Raw genomic sequence first — 17,640 nt, forward strand, 5'->3', positions numbered from 1 at the left:
CTGTTTGTCCTCATCTCCAGACAAGGTACCTTCAACATTTCCTTCCGTTGCTTTGCTCCTTCACCCACAAGGACTCTCCTTCAAACTTGTTTTTCCTAGAGTTTCAACGAACTGGTTGACTGCCTCCCTTTTCTCTCTTACCATTGTTGTTGTTTGTTGTTTTCCTCTGAGGCACTCAGCTGTTTCCAGCACTGGCCAAACTTTCCCAGTACAACAAGAAATAATTTTTAGATCACTCAAAATTTTCAGAATTCCTGTCACAGAGAAAAAGCTCTGGATAGACATTTGGTTCTTGGGTGGAGAAAGAGACCAACAAAGAACAGAGCCAACTTTTGGTTGGCTCTGCCTAAAGCGGGGAGGGGGTTGAGAGAGAGAGAGCGAAGAGGGACAGCCTTTTGTCCAAACCATGGAACACAACAGTCACCCTTTTGTACAGATGAAGCTGACAGCGCAGAAAAGAGGCAGACAGGGAGTGGTTTAACACATACCCAAACCCATCTCTTTTCCCACAACCCTGCAATGCCTTTGAACTTAGCTGGCAAAGGACCCATTTTCTCTTTCTGAAATGACAAAAGCAGAAAAAGAAAAAGAAAAAAAAGAGGGTGAATGCTCTGGTCTGTGTGAGTTGGAAAGTGGAAAGCTGGCTCTATACACCAGATATTACATGTGAATGGAACAGGACACCCAGAGGTAGCTGTTCTCAGGCATTTGGAAATATATTCAGAGACTGTGGAACTGCACAGCAAGAATGGAGAAGAGGCTTATAACGTTCAAAAATGGAAGTAGTTCTGCAGCCAACCTGGTAATTCAAAGGATACCAAATAACAATGATATGGGTCTGGTAGTACCGTCCAACCAAAAGCTAGATGTCTTTTTAATATTAAACAACAACTTACACATATATCTAAAATCACAATGTGTTTTTATAAGTAATGGGTATGAGAGACATATGCCTGGCTTGTTTTTTATGCTTTATTAATATTTATCATTTATGCATAATAAATACTATGCACACATCAAAATTTAAAAATAGGGGGGGTGGAGCCTAGAAATTAATATCATAAAGGAAATTCCAGAAAATTTGACCTTGCTAATAAAAAGTCTTCTTTGTTACCTCACCGCCAAAAAAGGCTGCCTAAGCGGTATACTGCACATGATTTGGATCAAGAGAGAAAAACTACAGATAGCTGCTGATTTCTACTGTGTACAATAGAGCAATGGGAGACAAGAAGCAATTAAAACAGTACCTCCCAGTTCAGGTAGTCTGGATATATTTAGCTGAGTCTTGAGAAAGGGCATAGACTCCAGTTGGTTACTGACATGGAAAATAATTTAGGGAGCCCAACCTACAAGTACTGTAGGCCAACCTTCCATTTACATCCATAATGGCTTAACAAACTGAAATGGAAAATCTCTGGGCTGCACCACTGAACAAAGAGATGGAGTTGAGCATGGATGAGTTAAGAAGGATTCCACACAGACAAAAGCTGTACAACATGTAGAAAACTTCCACTGAGGGCTAATGATCTATCGTCTTTGACTTTATTTGGTAATACATCCTGATTTGCTGCTACTGGCCACATTAAAAAAGGAACCATTCTTTTTCCTTGTTCTCTGATGAGAACAGTGAGAGTATTAGGTACATGTCTTCCTGGGCTACATGGGGAGTGAAGGCTGCCATCATTCTCCTTACCTGGGTCTGAGAAAGGACTCACAAGGAAGTGCACTATCTTTTACCATCTAGGATTCTTTGTGAGGAGGGAGCACACTGTTGGCCACAGTGTCAAGTATGAAAGGTGGGGGTGGAAGAATCCTGGCATTGGAAGGCCTGAGGCTTACCCTGGTCCTTATGGTGAGTTTGGTGTCCCTAAGTTAGATCTGTGTGGTGTCTCGTGAAGATGCCTTCTTTTACAAGAGTGCCAGCTGCTATATGATAGTACTGACAGCAAGATGGGCTGAGAGGCTCACCTTGGTATGAGGCGGGTACCAACCTAAAGAAAGTGTGTAGGGTGGGAAAGGGTTCTTGTCCCACCCAGGACAAAAAGTTAACTTGGCTATGTACTTATATGACCTCAGGTTCATGACTACACAGGCATTAAGGAAGCAACTTCTCCTCCCTCACTGGTGCCTTGTTTAAGATGTCCAATTCCATGTTGCAAAGGGATATGCTGATAGATCTCTGCTGGAAGGTATGACCCTTTTGCACAGCATTTTGTTAACAAACTTGCTCAAAACTCCAAAAGTCTTGACTTTTCATTGATGGCACCATACTGTCATGTTAGCCAGGGCTTCTTTTGGCCTGTGACAGAGTGACAGCATGCTCCCTAGCAGGATCTCTGCCACTTGCAGACCAGAACCACGAGTGATCAATGCCTCACTTTGGGAAGGAGTATTGTGCATAGCCTTAAAAGAGCTGTGGTGTGCTCTATCCTTGAGGGGCCCTCCTTGGATAAGGCCATACTTAACTATTGCCAAATCTCCAAGCTTTCCTTTTGGGGATTGCTGAGAGGATGGGGGGTTCTAGAGTGCTCTAAATCAGTGCTTCTTAAACTTTTTTTCTCTCAGGATCCCTTCCCACTTTTAAAAATTATGGAGGACCCCAAAAGAGCTTTTGTTTCAATAGGTTATATTTATAAATATTTACCATATTAAAAATGAAAATTGACGCATTTACCGCTTCTCATGATTGTTTGATGGGATTTTAATATTGTATTATTTTTCAACATAGAATGGCAAATAATTTTGATTTTGCAGACCCCTGAGAGGGACTTGGGTGACCCCCAGGGGTCCTAGGATCACACTTTAAGGAACACTGCTGTAGATGAAGAGAATTATCTAGACTTATTTAAAAGAAGAGAATTATTTAGACTTCTTTCAGTCTAGATACAGCCTGAATATGGGATGAAAATGATATTGGTTGTGCTGGTAGATGACCACTGTTAGGGACTGAATGGAGGAGGTGTGCCCTTCTGTTCCAATGATCAGTTTTTGTTTCTATTATTGGTTTACTGTGTTGTTTTACGTGGATGTAGTGCTGTTTATTGATAACATACCAAATGGATGGCCAAATAATCAAATAATCTTAATGGCCTTCAATACCATTGATCCTGGTATCTGTAGAGAATAAGGAAGATGACCTCGACAGAGATAGGCTAGATCCGTTACCAAAACAATGAGGAGAAAAACATGGCTTAAGTCCAAAACCACCAGAAAATATGTGTAAGTGGCTCAGACAGACACCTTCCTAATTCATGTGGGGAGGAGGCACAGCACAATCAGACTTGCAAGATTCTGTTATTACAGACAATCACAATATAAGTGGTCTTAGCCTTCCTGTGGAGTTGATCTGAGGTCCGGTCTATCTGGTGGGGGCTGACGCTACCCTGGACTGGGCACTGTCTTACAGTGATTCCACTCCTTCCTCAGGGGGTGGTTCTGGAGGAGGACAAGTTAACCCAGTGGAGTGCAGTAGGATTCACTCCTCTCCCTGCTTCTTTTTAATATCTACATGAAGCCATTGGGTAAGGTTCAGGGGCAGTATCATCAATATACTGATGATACCCAATCTGTCACCACAGGCTGAGCCAGTCAAATCTTGCCCTTGCCCAGCTGTTGGGGGCTGGGGAAAAAACAGACTGAAGTTGAACCCAAGCAAAATGGAGTTGCTGTATGTTCACTGAGAATCTCTTAAGAGAATGGCATATGGCCTTATCTGAAGTAGGAGGATCTTGCAATGGTAATTCATGCTGTCATCACCACCCAGTTGGACAACTACAAAGCATTCTCCATAGGGGTGCTTTTGAAGATCTCTTGGAAGCTATAGTTGGTGCACAATGCAGCAGCCTGAGAATTAAGTGGCACTCGGCACCAGGAACATATTAGTTATATACGATGAGAATCATTCACTGACTGCCTGTAAGTTTCCAGATGCATTTGAAAGTGCTTTTTTAAAAAACCTTAAAGACCTATATGGCTTAGTGCCAAGATATTTGCAGGGCCACCTTCTCCAGCCAGAACTGATCCATCTGATCCATATATTCCAGGAAAAATTGCTGATGACCCCTTACTCCTATGAGGTTGGGGGTTAGGGGTGCTGAGGCCAGAAGATAGTGTTTTTTTTATCATGCCTCTAGAGGTTAGATTTGCCCCAAGACTGAAGGCCTCCTGAAAGTGGATTAAGGAAGTGCTTTTCTGGAGGGTTGATTAGTCATGAGGACAACACTATCAGTTGAATGAGTGTGTTGTTTGTTACTCCAGTTATTTTAATGGGGATGTTGATTACTTTTGCAACCTATTATTGTGTCCTGTGGATGTTTTATTATACTTTATTTTATTTTGATGCCTTTGAGTCAGTCCTGACTCCTAGAGACTGCCTGAAGTCCCTGCAATTTTCTTGGCAAGATTTTGGAAATGGTTTGCCATTGCCTGCTTCCTAGAGCTGAGAGAGAGTGACTGGCCCAAGGTCACCCAGCTGGCTTTGTGCCTTAGGAGGGACTAGAACTCACAGTCTCCCAGTTTCTAGCCTGGCGCCTTAACTACTAGATCAAACTGGCTATCTTTATTATTCTTACCATGGATGTTTTATGAATTTTGGATTTCTACACCATTGCTGCAGTATAGAAATCTTATAAAATAAATCAGTAAGCAAATTAGCTGTGCTTCGGATGAATACATGATTATTTAATTTATTACAATTTACATATACTGTGTGTATACACCTCCCAGCTCCAAGAACCATTTAGGGTTGCTAAATGCAGTTTCGAAGAGGAAATAACATGTATACTAAGCTTCAACAAAGTGGATCATAATCTGCTTGGGGCTCGATGCCAGGAAATTCCAAAAAGCCCACGCTATAAAGCTACAATTTATGCTACAGTTTCTCAACTTACTACAGAATGTAACCAAAAAGCTACCATGCTATCTTTGCTCATTCTGGTGCTTGCCGCTTGTACAGTGAGGTGAAGAGGTGCAGAATAGCTCTTACGGGCCCAGAATAGTCAACAAAGTAGACCAGAATGGCCAACAAAACAGAATTAGATCAGTGTATATGAGCTCATCCAATGTTAATATTTGGTTAGCCTGAAATATAGCCAATCCACGACAATCTCAGCCAGAACTGCACTTAAATAACAGCTCAACATAAAAAGTTTAGTTTGCTGAGTTCTGATTCAGTCTCAAGATGATATGGCAGATCAGGTATAAAGAATTCACAAATCTGTAGCTGTGTTCCCTGGCTTAGTGCCCTCAATTATGTTGGAATACATCTTCCAGAATTCCCACCTACTTTGACCAAAAGGCCACACTACATTTAGGGAAATTATAATCAATATGTCTGGAGAGCAATGTATGGATGAGGCTGTTATTGCAGACCAATAGAAGATACTTCTGTGACTGGAAAAAAAAACTTCTTTATGTTTGGGAAGAATCGAAAAAAGGGGCAGTTATAATTGATTCCTAAGATGCCAACAAGAGATTAGATATATTTATAAGCTAAAATACCTTTGGAGAGAAATATAGAAGTCGATAAAGTTCTCTGAAAAGAAGAGGAGGAAAAAATCGCAGGCTGACATATAAGAAATAGAAAAAAGCAACAGCTGGGTTTGTTTTGGGCACTTTAGAGCTAACCTGTGGAATTTGCAGCCATGGACACAAGGCATTCATCAAAGAGCTCATGAAATCTGTGAGGGTCAAAGAGAGTAAAAGAAAAAAAGGCTATGAATAAGCTAAAATCAGAGAATAAAATCACTACATGTAATTCATTCATGAAAGATGAAAAGTTCCTTATTTGTTTGGGGGCAAATCCTGTAGCTCATCGTTAGGGGGCATGTGATACATGCAGGAGAGACTCCTGCCTGAAATTCTGTGGATCAGTTCTGAGCTAGATAAGCCAATGATCTAATTCTTCTTTTCTTTCTAGCTATAAAACATAAGGAGGTGGGGGGAGGGAAGAAGTCAAGTCCAGTGGTCACGTAATTAATTATTCCTAGCATAAAAGATAGTATGGGCTTTTCTTATGTAGACAAAAGCCGGGCAACAGTAGCAGTGTCTCCAATGTCACATTAGCGACACAACATCTTGAGTTGTTGTTGTTGCTGTTGTTGTTTCGCAACGTACTTACATATATCCTACCTTTCTTCTGTGATGAAACTCGAAAGTGTCCTACATGCAGGTTCCAACCCTCCAGGCACTGACCACACCAAGACCTGCTTTGGTTAAGCAAGGTACTACAGCTTGTGCCTCCGGGAGTATCCTCTGGGATAGTGTATGATAAATACACACCTCCCAAATGACTGCATGCACTTTACAAATCCAGAAAGCACATTACCTTCATGTTGGAATGTACAGCTGATTCTGGGGGGTAGACGATGAAATGCCGGAGAGTGAAGCCATAACCGCCCTGCAGGTTCTTGTGCAGCACCACTGTCTTTGGCCCCATCCAGGGAAAGGACTCCACGGGCGGCGCATTGGCATTTGTGGCTGTGCCATCTCTCTGGACCAGTTTTGGCTGTTGTGAAAAACAAAACAAAGAGAGGAAAATGAACACAATCAAAGTTCCAACTGGTATTGGGAGAAAGATGAAAATCACCCCCTCGTAAAAACCACTTCATATAAATAGTTGAACATAGCTTTTTGGTGATCAAAACAGAACATACTTGGCTAGAAGTACTTTTCCAAAGATGGGGTGGGAGAGAGACAGTGTTTTTAAAGACCTTGGCACTAGGATATTCCTGGAGCACATCCAGTTTCTCAGTGCTCCTGGCTTCAATGGCTCCTTCCTGGCAGAAACTAGGTCTGTTTTTTTGTGAGCAGAGGGGTCTAGGTTGGAGAAACAGAATTCAGCTTTTCCCAGGGTGTCCAGTTTGCTGTAAGAAGAGTATTATTGCTTTTACACCCTACTGTTATAAAGTTATGGACTCTTTCTATTGAACATATCATTTGCCCAGAGTTTACCAAGCTGGAGAAAAGCAAGATTAAGAGTGAATTAATGTTTTGTAGAGGGAGGGAGGGAGGGAGGGAAGAAACTATAATGTTTTTATAGTATTAACTCTGAATCTCTTAGAACATTAATCTATCTGAAAAATCAGTGAGCTTTTGCATCCAGAATGGGTTCCTCATCATTCTTTGGACAGAGAAAAGAACAGAAATGTGCAGGATCAGTCCCTCTGACTGACAGGTAGGCAGGCCCAGATGTAACTAGTAGACCCCCATGCCTGGTCAACTTATCTACCTCACAGGGTTATTTGTGGAATAAAACAGAATAATCTCCAACTGTATCTCCCAGAACTTCTTCATAGGAGAACAGCATCCAGTACCTGTACAGGTAAGACTAAGGGCATTTCCACACACAGGATTAATGCTATCCCTAGACTGGTTTAGTGCCTGTGTGTTCACTTGCCAACATCTCCATTCTGCAGTAAAGCCAGATAATTTCCAGCCTCATTCTTAAACCCAAAAAACTCACTGTGGATATAGTTTTGCCATTTAAGTGTTCAAACTTGGAGGAACTTGGGTAAGAATGCCTTCCTTACGCCTGTCTTAGTCTCTTCTCCCTCACAGTTACTAACTGCAGTGCCACACTATCCTCAGAAGAGCCTTTTGATACTGGACAGCAACCAGACAGCTTACATCACCAAGGGGGGAAAAATCAGCATGAATTAAGGATAAGGGGAAAAGGTGGGGAAGTGCTTGGATGCTGATTTTTTTCACTCCTGTATTTGTCACCTGCACTGTTAAGCTTATCTGGAAATCTCAGTATTCCCAGGAAAACAGTCATGGGGTCAATGGTAAGGTATTTTAAAAATGATTCTTAGGGTTATAGAATGAAAGTGTGGAAGTACCCTAATATTACGAATAAACTTGTCCCAGTTTCTATTCCCACCCCAACCCTAATTATAACAATACCCCTTTCACAATTTGTTCAAGCCAGATCTAACCTGTCCTTGTAACACAACTGCACAATAAGCAGCTGTGAGATAGAATCACTGCCTAATCTATCCCTTACCAAATTAGGGAAGATTCCATCTTTATACGCCTATCATCGGTTTCTAAGCTTTAAGATAATAAGGGACAGAAGCCCCTCCAAAAACAGGAGTCACCAGCTGGACTTTCATGAGTGATAAGGATAAAGGCTGTTGCACACATCTGATACAAATAAGTATTTTGGGAGGGAGAAAAAAACATGCTTGACAATATCTCAAATCCCAGATAATCAATTCCAAAGAAGCTGGGTTTAAATTGCTGTTTTCTCCCCAACCAGTGAACTCTTAATTTTTTGAGAGAGCATGCAATAAAGTGGAATTGTTTTTTATGCAGAGAAGCATACACATCTGCAATTTCACTCTTATCCCGCACTGACTGCAGCTCAAGCTTCTAAAAGATGGGAGGAAACAGCATGGAAACAATAATGCTTGAAAATTGCTCGGCAGCCTTTGAAAGCTTCCTTCTCTATTTTCCAAAGACAAGGTCCAGGGTGAAGAACTAAACAGTGGAATGGAAGGAATGAGCTGAGAGATATGACACCTTGGGGCTAAAGAAAAGAACTGATCTCAGCTTGGAGGAAGGGGAGTGATCCAAGTGGAAATTCTTTTTCCACATCACTGCAGCCTCAAAAAACCTGAGTCCTAAAAAAAAGGAAGCGAAAGGAAAATTCTGCCACTTTCAAACGCAGGCAGATTTTAACACAGACAAGGAAAAAAATCGCCACGCTGTTTGCAAACTATAGCTCTCTGAGTAAACCACACTCTTATTGCTAAAGTCCCCACCACCACTCAGGGTGTAAGACATTGAGACACTAAGGGAGCTCCCCTCATAACCACATTCCATCAGTAAACCAGAGGAATGCATCACTCAAGTCTGACATGTAATCTGAAGGCGCTCTGTCTCCTTTCTTCTCCCCAAAGCCTGTGGGATGCCTGAAGCTTGCAACATGACACTGTATACTTTAGGGTGGAATTATGCACTGGGAATTATACACCTCTTTGTCTCATCGGTTCAAACCAGATGGTTTGCTATCACTTCGAGGAACTACAAGGGAGCAAATGAGACCTCAGCATATTAAACATTCTTCATTAACAGATAGTGCAGGTTAAAATAATCAAAATTCATACAAAAAAAATGAATTCTGCAATCAGTATTAACTATCTATTTAGTCGGACATTTTATATCCTATTTTGAAACAGAGAGTTCTCAAAGCAGGTCACGTAAGATAGAGTTGCTTGCCAGCATGTTTCAGGAAAAGCTTCAGCCAGGTTGGACTTCAACATTTAGAGATTCCGCACTAGGTCACAGCTGAGGGGTAGGTTGCCTTTGACATCAGGTCAGTGTTACAGACTTCTTTACTTCGCTCTGCATCGCTGTTTGCTGCCTTTATCTGGCAGCAAGGCAAAAAGCAATGTTCTCATGGAAACTCTCACTATATCCTAAACGAGGCTGGTCTAAGGAAGTCCCAGAAAAGTAACAGAGTGGCAGGCAGGGCTATGGGTGAGTGATCTACAGATGTGAAAATGAAGAGGCTGCAGTTGCCTACCTCATCATTCTGCCACCATATGTAAAAAAAGCCCCTTGTGTTTGCCCTAGGCCAACAAGATTTTCAAATGAGCCAGTCAACCCAGCTCCTTGGCGGTCAACAGATAAATTGATTAAAAGGATTTGGGGGGAGACAAACACAGCCTCATGTTAGGCAACAGGAAGATCAGGCCAATGGGGTTTTCAAGCAAGCTGGTCTATCCATTTGCTAATGAAGCTCTGTGTCAATTGTGGGTAGATCAGGCTGAGAGCCAAGGCTAATAGAGTTCTGTGTTAATCTTAGGAGTCCTTCTCCAAAGCAGGATTTCACTGCATGGTTTCCTTTGTATCCCCTATGTTTCTTCTAGATACATCTTTTATTTCCAGTCCAGGTTCTGGACGTATTCCATTTTAAATATAGAAGTTTCAACATTTCATTTTGCAGAAATCCATCTGCAATGGTAATGCAGAACTAGAGGGAGAATGTGTGTGTGTCTGAATCTGCTTTTTCACTGGGCCCTCATGTTCTTTAAATGAGTCCTCACCCGAAGCCAAATCTGAGTGTGATAACATTACGCATATTTGAATTGATTTACTTACTTAGTACTGCATCTTCCACTTAGAATAGATAAGGAAAACTCAGAAATCCTATTCAACACCCAACTTGCTTTCCAAAACTGAGCTTAGCATTGTCGTCATATTTTTCAAGCCTAACTTCACAGTCAGTTACCCCTAAAAGTTCACATCTCTTCTTCCAAACAAAAGCTAAATTTGTAACAACTACAATCCAGACCCTGACATTTTTAACATGTGCATCCCATATGTCTAATCAGTCTCCCCTCAATTTCTATAATCCCAAAACTTTGAAACTTTGTTTATAATGAATTACAATACTTTATTATTAAGTAACCAATTAAGAGACCAACAAATTAACTGAAAACTCTAAGAGCTCTACTGAAATTTTATTACCCCATAATAAAGTTGCTTTAACTTTAGGTTAAGAGAATTTTAGCAGCAAAATGACGACCAATAATGCAGATTTTGTGGAAGACACCAAAACCAGCCTAAATCCAGACAGAGAAAGAGATGAAAACATCCCATTAGATCTGGGCTTAGGAAAAACCACATGCTATCTAGGGAAACATGGACTAAGAAACCAAAAGGGGGTTAAAAAAAAAAGGTCAGAAGTGGAAATAACTAATAAACTGAATATAGACTCATATTTCCAGCTGCCTAATAATGGGAAAAGAGCCATTTTTTCTAGTGGTTAAGGCACTGGATTAGGAGCCAGGCACCAGTGAGTTCTAGTCCTGCCTTAGGCACACAACTGGCTGGGTGACTTTGGGCTAGCCACTCTTTCTCACCTTTAAGACTAAGATACTGACAAACTGTTTCCGAAATGTTGCCAAGAAAATTCAGAGACTTGTCCTAGCAGTTACCAGAAATCAGAGTCAACCTGACAGACTATAACAACAAAAAAATAAACCAAGAATTCTAAACTTCTGGATTCTGGCAGCACAGAAACATAATAAACAATTAGTTTCAACTCAAGATTCTTCAACACCTAAGCAAGTTATCCATCCACCTGCCTGTCAGTGGTCCCAGCTTATAAATCTCTTCCTCTTTGTCACACATTTTGAATGTAGATGGCAAAGGTAAAGGCAGAAGATCCTCCCTGTGTTAATGGAATGTTTCAGAGAGCTGCCAAGAAGCAAAGCAGTAGACAAGCAAACATTATGTAATTCCACTTAGCAATTACATAGCCACAGGGGCTTCTTGAGTGGAAAACAGTCCCAGAAACCACTGCTTCTCCAGATTCTTGCCTTCTTCTACAGAAGTCAAAGAGAGATCCTCTCTGTATTACTCTCTCTTTGCCCAATCCCTTCAAATCACTAATCTATCAGGCAGTATCTCTAGGTTAGCTTAAAAGAGAGGGAGAAATGTAACATACGAAGCATATTAGGAAAAATGCACACAAAAGTATATACACAGCTAAGAGAAATATGTATGAAATGGGTTTCGCTCCCACTCTGATGATGTTCAGAAAGTCACTGAAAACTTGGCTGTCCTCCCAGACTTTGGGGCAGGGTGGTGGTTGAGCCCCTGTAGGATGTTTTGTTTTTTATAGTGTTGCCCACAAAACTGAGAAATTAAACAAAACAGAATTTGACAGATTCTCCTTCCTCTATAGGTAACTTTTTGAAAATAATACTTATTACTATACCTAAGGGGGAGAGGTCTCCTCAGCCTGTTCTTCCTGGTAATCCAACAATGAACATGGTGGATCTGATAAGACAACCAGTTTATACAAAGCAAGGCAGCACTGGAGATTATATCCTCTGTGGCAAGGCATATAGTGGAGAGACCTATCATATAGGCTGCTGAAAAAAAGTGGCCACATTATGCCCTTCCTTTGGTTGACACAGTACCTAAGGCAATCATTACAAAACAGAGCAGAAGTTGTCCAATAGCCTGTGTCTTGAAATATTCCTTGGTTCAAAGACTGTATATCGGATGAATATGCTAGAGACAGATGCACGCATTAGACCAGGGGTAAACAGCTCACAGGAGGCCACCCAGCTGTGCAGGCCACCTGGAGGTCCATTGCCTCTCCTCTATGTGGCTACAGCTGGTCATCAGGCTATTAGAGGCACTTTTGCTAGAAGGAAAGGGCAAGCAAGAGGCTTTTACTTTCTCCCAACTAAAAGTATTGAAAGTCACCCTGGTTCTGACACTAGTAGTAGCAATAATTCAGCAATTTTACCCTCTTTCACAAGGAGTATGTCTTTTACCACCAAAATACATTGATTTTACTTTCCTTCATTAGAAAAAAGAGTAAAATCAATATATTTCTGTGGCAAATTATTTTTAAAAATAGCAATTTTACTTTCCTATGGAGGCTGTGTAAATGTAGGCATGGGAAGAATGTTTGTGCATGTATGCATGAAACTGTGTGCATAGGTGTGCATGGGGGAGGTTTTTTGTGCGTGTATGTGTGTGCATGTGTACACGGGCAGAACGGTATATACACATGGGTGCACCTCCCACCACTGCCAAAGAGACCTATAATGACCTGGTGTACCTCTCGAGAGTCAAAAACCTGCCATCTCTGCATAAAGAGGAACTGCATACAAAAACAGAGGCAGGTTAGTTTATTTCACCTTAGCTAATTTTTTTAAAATGTATATTGATGAGGAACTGACGGAACAAAGAGAATACATGGGATACTGGCACCAACCAGATATGGAGCGATCTGTACGTTTCTACTTCCAAGGCTGAACGCCACATCCAGAAGAAAAAGAAGCGAAGAGAAAGGACAGAGGAGATATCATCAGCAGAGATTTGGAAGAGGATGTTATGAGGACTAGCAGGCTGCCAGATTATGATGAGGGAAGAGGCAGCATGACAAGATTCAAAGAAAGGGTTGGTGTGATAAAGGGACAGCACAGTTCAAGAGGAAAAGCCGGCTCCCAACTGACATTTTAGCATAGCCTTCTTTTAGTGAGCAGGTGCAATGCACCAAATGAGCAATTCACAGTCAACCCCTCTCCCAAACCCCTTCCCAACACAGCCCCCTTTCAACCTCCCTGAGGCAGTCAGCCTAGCTTGACTCAAGCATGAATATTCTGAGCAGATCAGCAGAAGATCTCCAGCCACCCTGCCTCCCGACAGCCTCTGTAGGGGACGCACCAGAGTTAATGAAGAGAAGACACGAGCCACTTTATCCGGGGACACAAAGCCTAGACACTGCCAATGGCTCCATGAGTATCACGGTCTGCTGGCGCACAATCCTTATCTTTCTGTAACAAAGCCCTCCTACCATTTAGATGAGGAGGCTAATAAGGTTACCTCGTATTCATGAGATTAATCTCTCAGTATCATTCCAGCACCAGCCACCCTAGACCTCTTTCTAAACAGGATCATGTCTACTGACAAAAGCATATCTGTTTTCCCCCCTGTTCATTCTGGATATTGATGTGCATGTGTGTAGTGCATATATGTGCAGAGTAATGCACCAGAGTAATATTACAGAGTAATATTAGCATCCATCATGCCTTTAGCCATATACTAAAACACAACATCATTAAGGCCAACACAGAAATCTTTACCTCAGATCACATAAATGAAACAGTGTTTATAAATAAAATAGAATTTGCCTACATAGCCTACATCAGCTTTTCCAGCCTAATGTCCTCCAAGTCAGAATTAAGTATTTCCATCTCTCCTTTGTAACATTCAGCTTTAACCAAAAGAGTACTAATTTTTTATATACTGTACAAAGCTGAAGACAGTTCAAACCAACATACAAAATTCAGCACCTCAGTTGATCTCACACATACATACAAAGTGGATTCACATGTCAGTAAGCCATAATGAGGTTGGTTTGGGTTTGGTTTGCATGCTGTGCAAAAAAGTCATTTATGTCTTAGTTCTATGTTCAAACAAATTATAGTTTAATTAAACATCAATTAAAAATAATTATGTGTGAATGGAGACACAGATTGACTCCTTGCTTTATACTTGCTCCCACTCATCCACACCTTGCCCAGCAATATCATGCACAGCCACTCCTTTCCTGAGCTGCCGCTTCTTTACACCACCTTTCTTTAACTCCCTGATCCCCTTGTCCTTCCTTTTTATAAATCCATCTCTTCAGTCCTCCCTTCCTCCCTCCTCCTCCTAGTCTCACTTAAGTCCATTCATGTCACTGTAATGGTGTAAATGAAGATAAAACATAAAGATGCCCTTAAGTTAAGTGCCCAGGAACTGCATCCATGTAGCTTCTTTGGCAGTGTTATATAAGTAGCTCACCATTTTCTTCTTCCAGGTTTTTTTTTATTTTCCAGTCCAGCTAACAACACTGTAATTTTGAGATAAGCCAAAGTCAACTAGATGTTCCTTATGGAAAAGAAATAGAGAAGAGTTTGTAGAGAAGAAATGGCTAAATCATGCCATCACCATGACATCCACTGTCAGCATCACTACTTGACTGAAAGCTCATTATGATAGGAGAACAATAAATATAAAATAGGCTCCCGTTTACAGATGTTCCTCCAATGTGGGGCCAACAGAAATATGTGCTATGCAGGGTGGAGGGAATGATGGCAGAAGTGGGTCCAACAGATACAGCCCCTTTTCTCCTATCACCTGATTACAACTCCATGCAGGGAATACCTACACAGGTTTCTATTTATTGCTGCTTCATCAACCCCATCCTACCAACAACGCTACACATAACTTGTTTCAAGCCATTCTGAAAGTGTTCTCTAAAAATTGTTCTTTCTTGATGTGGCACTGTTTCTGTTGCTGACATAGCACCTGAGCCATTTACCTGCATGAGCTCACAGGTGAACTTTTAGGTTTTAAGTATGTATGAAACCATTATAACACAGTATGATTACCACCATTTTCTAACAAATCTTCTAGATTTGAGTATGAATGCCAAACTGGATCTGGATTTCTTTTTAGGAGCTGAAAGGTTCCAAGTTGAATCATGGCCACAAAGCTTGGGGAGAGAGGATGCAAGAAAGCCTTCCACCAACCAGATGACCTCCATATTGATTGGGCCACAATACCTTCCATCATCCAGGGCAGCATAAACCATGCTGAGTGAAGATGATAAGGGGTTAGAGACCAAGGCATCCAGAAGTCACTAGATTAGAGTTCTGGTCTACCCTTTCTGTTTCCATCTGCAGCTAAGTCCACAAGAGAACAAACAGCAGCTATCCATGTTAGCCTGGGTTGTATTTTGAATGATCAATGGGATCAGAACATGGAGATAAGGAGAAGTATCTAACAACTGAGAACAGCTTTTTGAAAAATACACTTGTTTGCTGTTGGGATTTAATACTGGAATTCCAATGACAAGATGCATGCACAAGAATGTCATAACTCTGGCACTGAGACTGAAAAAATAGTTTTCTCTAAGGACTATATGCTGTTATGTCTTACTTGTATGGAGTGATTGTCACTTCATACCCAAGTGACAATCAAAAGAAATGTGGATTTATAGAAAATTATTTGAAATATCATGGGTTGAACATACACAAAACAAGATAGTTCTCTAAAGAATGGGTAAAAATATGGAAATTGTGAATACCATCAAGAAAAGGAATTGAAACATTTAGATTTTTTTTTAAAAAGCACTGGCAGAGAAGACATAGCTTAGCTTAAAGAAAACCTGCCTACAAGGTCTGGTAAAAATATAACAGTCTTGTTTCATAGAGAAACCTCAAAACACCAAGTAGCATTGCTGGTCATCAATCTTCAGTACAAAACAGCACTAAAAGAAGATGAATATCTTTCTGCCACTATGGGATTGACATCAGTTTCAAAGGGGAATTGTGGTAGGGGATAGTTAAAACCCTTCTCCCATTGTTCCCACTGTTGTGTGTGTGTGTGTGTGTGTGTGTGCACGCACCTTCAAGACAGTCTTGATTCCTGGGGACTACCTGGACAAGTCCATGAAGTTCTCTTGACAATGTTTTCAGTTTCTCATTGCCTTCCTCCTGGGGCTGAGAGTCAGTGACTGGCCCAAAATCACCCAGATAGCTAAGATGGGACTAGAATTCAGCTCTCCTGGTTTCTAGCCTGGTGCCTTTAACCATTATACCAAAGTGGCTTTCTTGTCCTCATTTAGGCAGCACTTTTATATATCACCCACAGCAGTTGCATTTAAGTTTTTAAAAGTGCACTGAGAAATGTTGTGACGGTTTTCATCATAACAGCAGCTAGTCCTCACTGAGCTAGCAAAATACCCGTTCTTTTGGTTTGTGCCATTTCATATTGCTGATAGAGGCTCATATGATAGAATGCTCCTCCATTACAAACAAGCAAACAAACAAAAACATAACACAGAAAGCTAGTGTGTTTGTGAGATAGGTTCTAGCCTAACTTCCTTCATGGCATATTAGCTTACAAGTTTATTTTTGGTATCGAGATATTCACACATGTGAAACTCTGTCTGAAGTATAATGTATACAATATGTAAGTATAGGGGCTATCATTTATTACAGGAATACTTGTTCTGACAGAAGCAAAATAAGGATGCCGGTCAATAATTGAACCCGACCATCCTTGGGTCCAAGAGACTACGGTTTACTGCACATTCCACCTTGTGTAACAGCATCGTCTCAATAAAACAATCCATACCACGTTCTTACAGCATGGAGAGAAACACTGGTGGTGATCACTATATGGTTTACCTTTATTGAACCCCAATAATAAAAGGCTGTGCCGAGCACAACATGTCAAGCACAACATCACTGAGGAAGGGAGCAAGAGTTCCGAGACCAGCATACAAATAGCAAGAATGAAAAATACAAGCACCAGAGGACAACAGAGGAAAGGTTAAACTCAGGGGTGTACAAATTCAGAGAGCAAAAATATCATACGAAGTTATACCTTTTTGACAGAGAACAGTAATTTCAGAGCTTGCCCGAGGCCAAAAAAGCTTTGCAAAAACAATTGCTCAATGAGAAGGGGAGAGAACGGAGAAAGGAAGGGGAAACAAGAACTGATAGCAGAAAAGGGCTGGAGATGGCTCATTTATTCAAGATGAGGGGACAGAAAGCTGAACACTGAACAAACCTTTCAAATCAAAGGAAACACATCATTTTAATTACATGCACATATACTTTTTTTTGCCTACCACCAACAAACAAGATAAATATGGGGGAGGGGGGTTGTTACCAGACACTGTGTTAGTGGTACCCCCCCCCCATCACATTCTACCTAAAGGGAAAGTGGAAATGCTCTTTACAGTAAATGAAAATTGAGGCAAAACTGCCACACAATACACTCTCATATATACCTTGTCCAGACAAAGGCACACCGTGACAGGCAGGATCCCCTCCTCCAACACGGATACAGACACACACACACACACACACACACAGAAAGAGCTTTTCTATAATACCCTCCACCCCAGGAGAAGCTTCCCACCCAAACATAAACAGCTGTTTTGCTGGTAATAACCTGGACAAAACCGCGAGCTGCTCCAGCAACAAAGCTGCAGATGGTGCCTTCGTACTCATGGGCACTCCCACTCCCCCAAGGAGGGGGCAAGGGTACACACACGTACCATTCTTTAATAATTTATTCTGTGCCTATTTACATAATCATAGTAAGGAGCTC

At 41.2% G+C, this 17,640-nt stretch overlaps 1 protein-coding gene across 1 annotated transcript in view; it reads right to left on the reverse strand.

Annotated features, from left to right (window-relative positions):
• The window catches only part of ARHGAP23 (Rho GTPase activating protein 23), a 169,787-nt gene that overhangs the window by 88,210 nt on the left and 63,937 nt on the right, over positions 1–17,640 (reverse strand). The window contains exon 2 of the mRNA XM_063300754.1: positions 6,326–6,505. Coding sequence (XP_063156824.1) covers positions 6,326–6,505 — 180 coding nt within the window. The remainder of the gene's footprint in view (positions 1–6,325; positions 6,506–17,640) is intronic.

Source organism: Candoia aspera, chromosome 4 (assembly GCF_035149785.1).
Source record: "Candoia aspera isolate rCanAsp1 chromosome 4, rCanAsp1.hap2, whole genome shotgun sequence".
Taxonomy (NCBI): Eukaryota; Metazoa; Chordata; class Lepidosauria; order Squamata; family Boidae; genus Candoia; species Candoia aspera.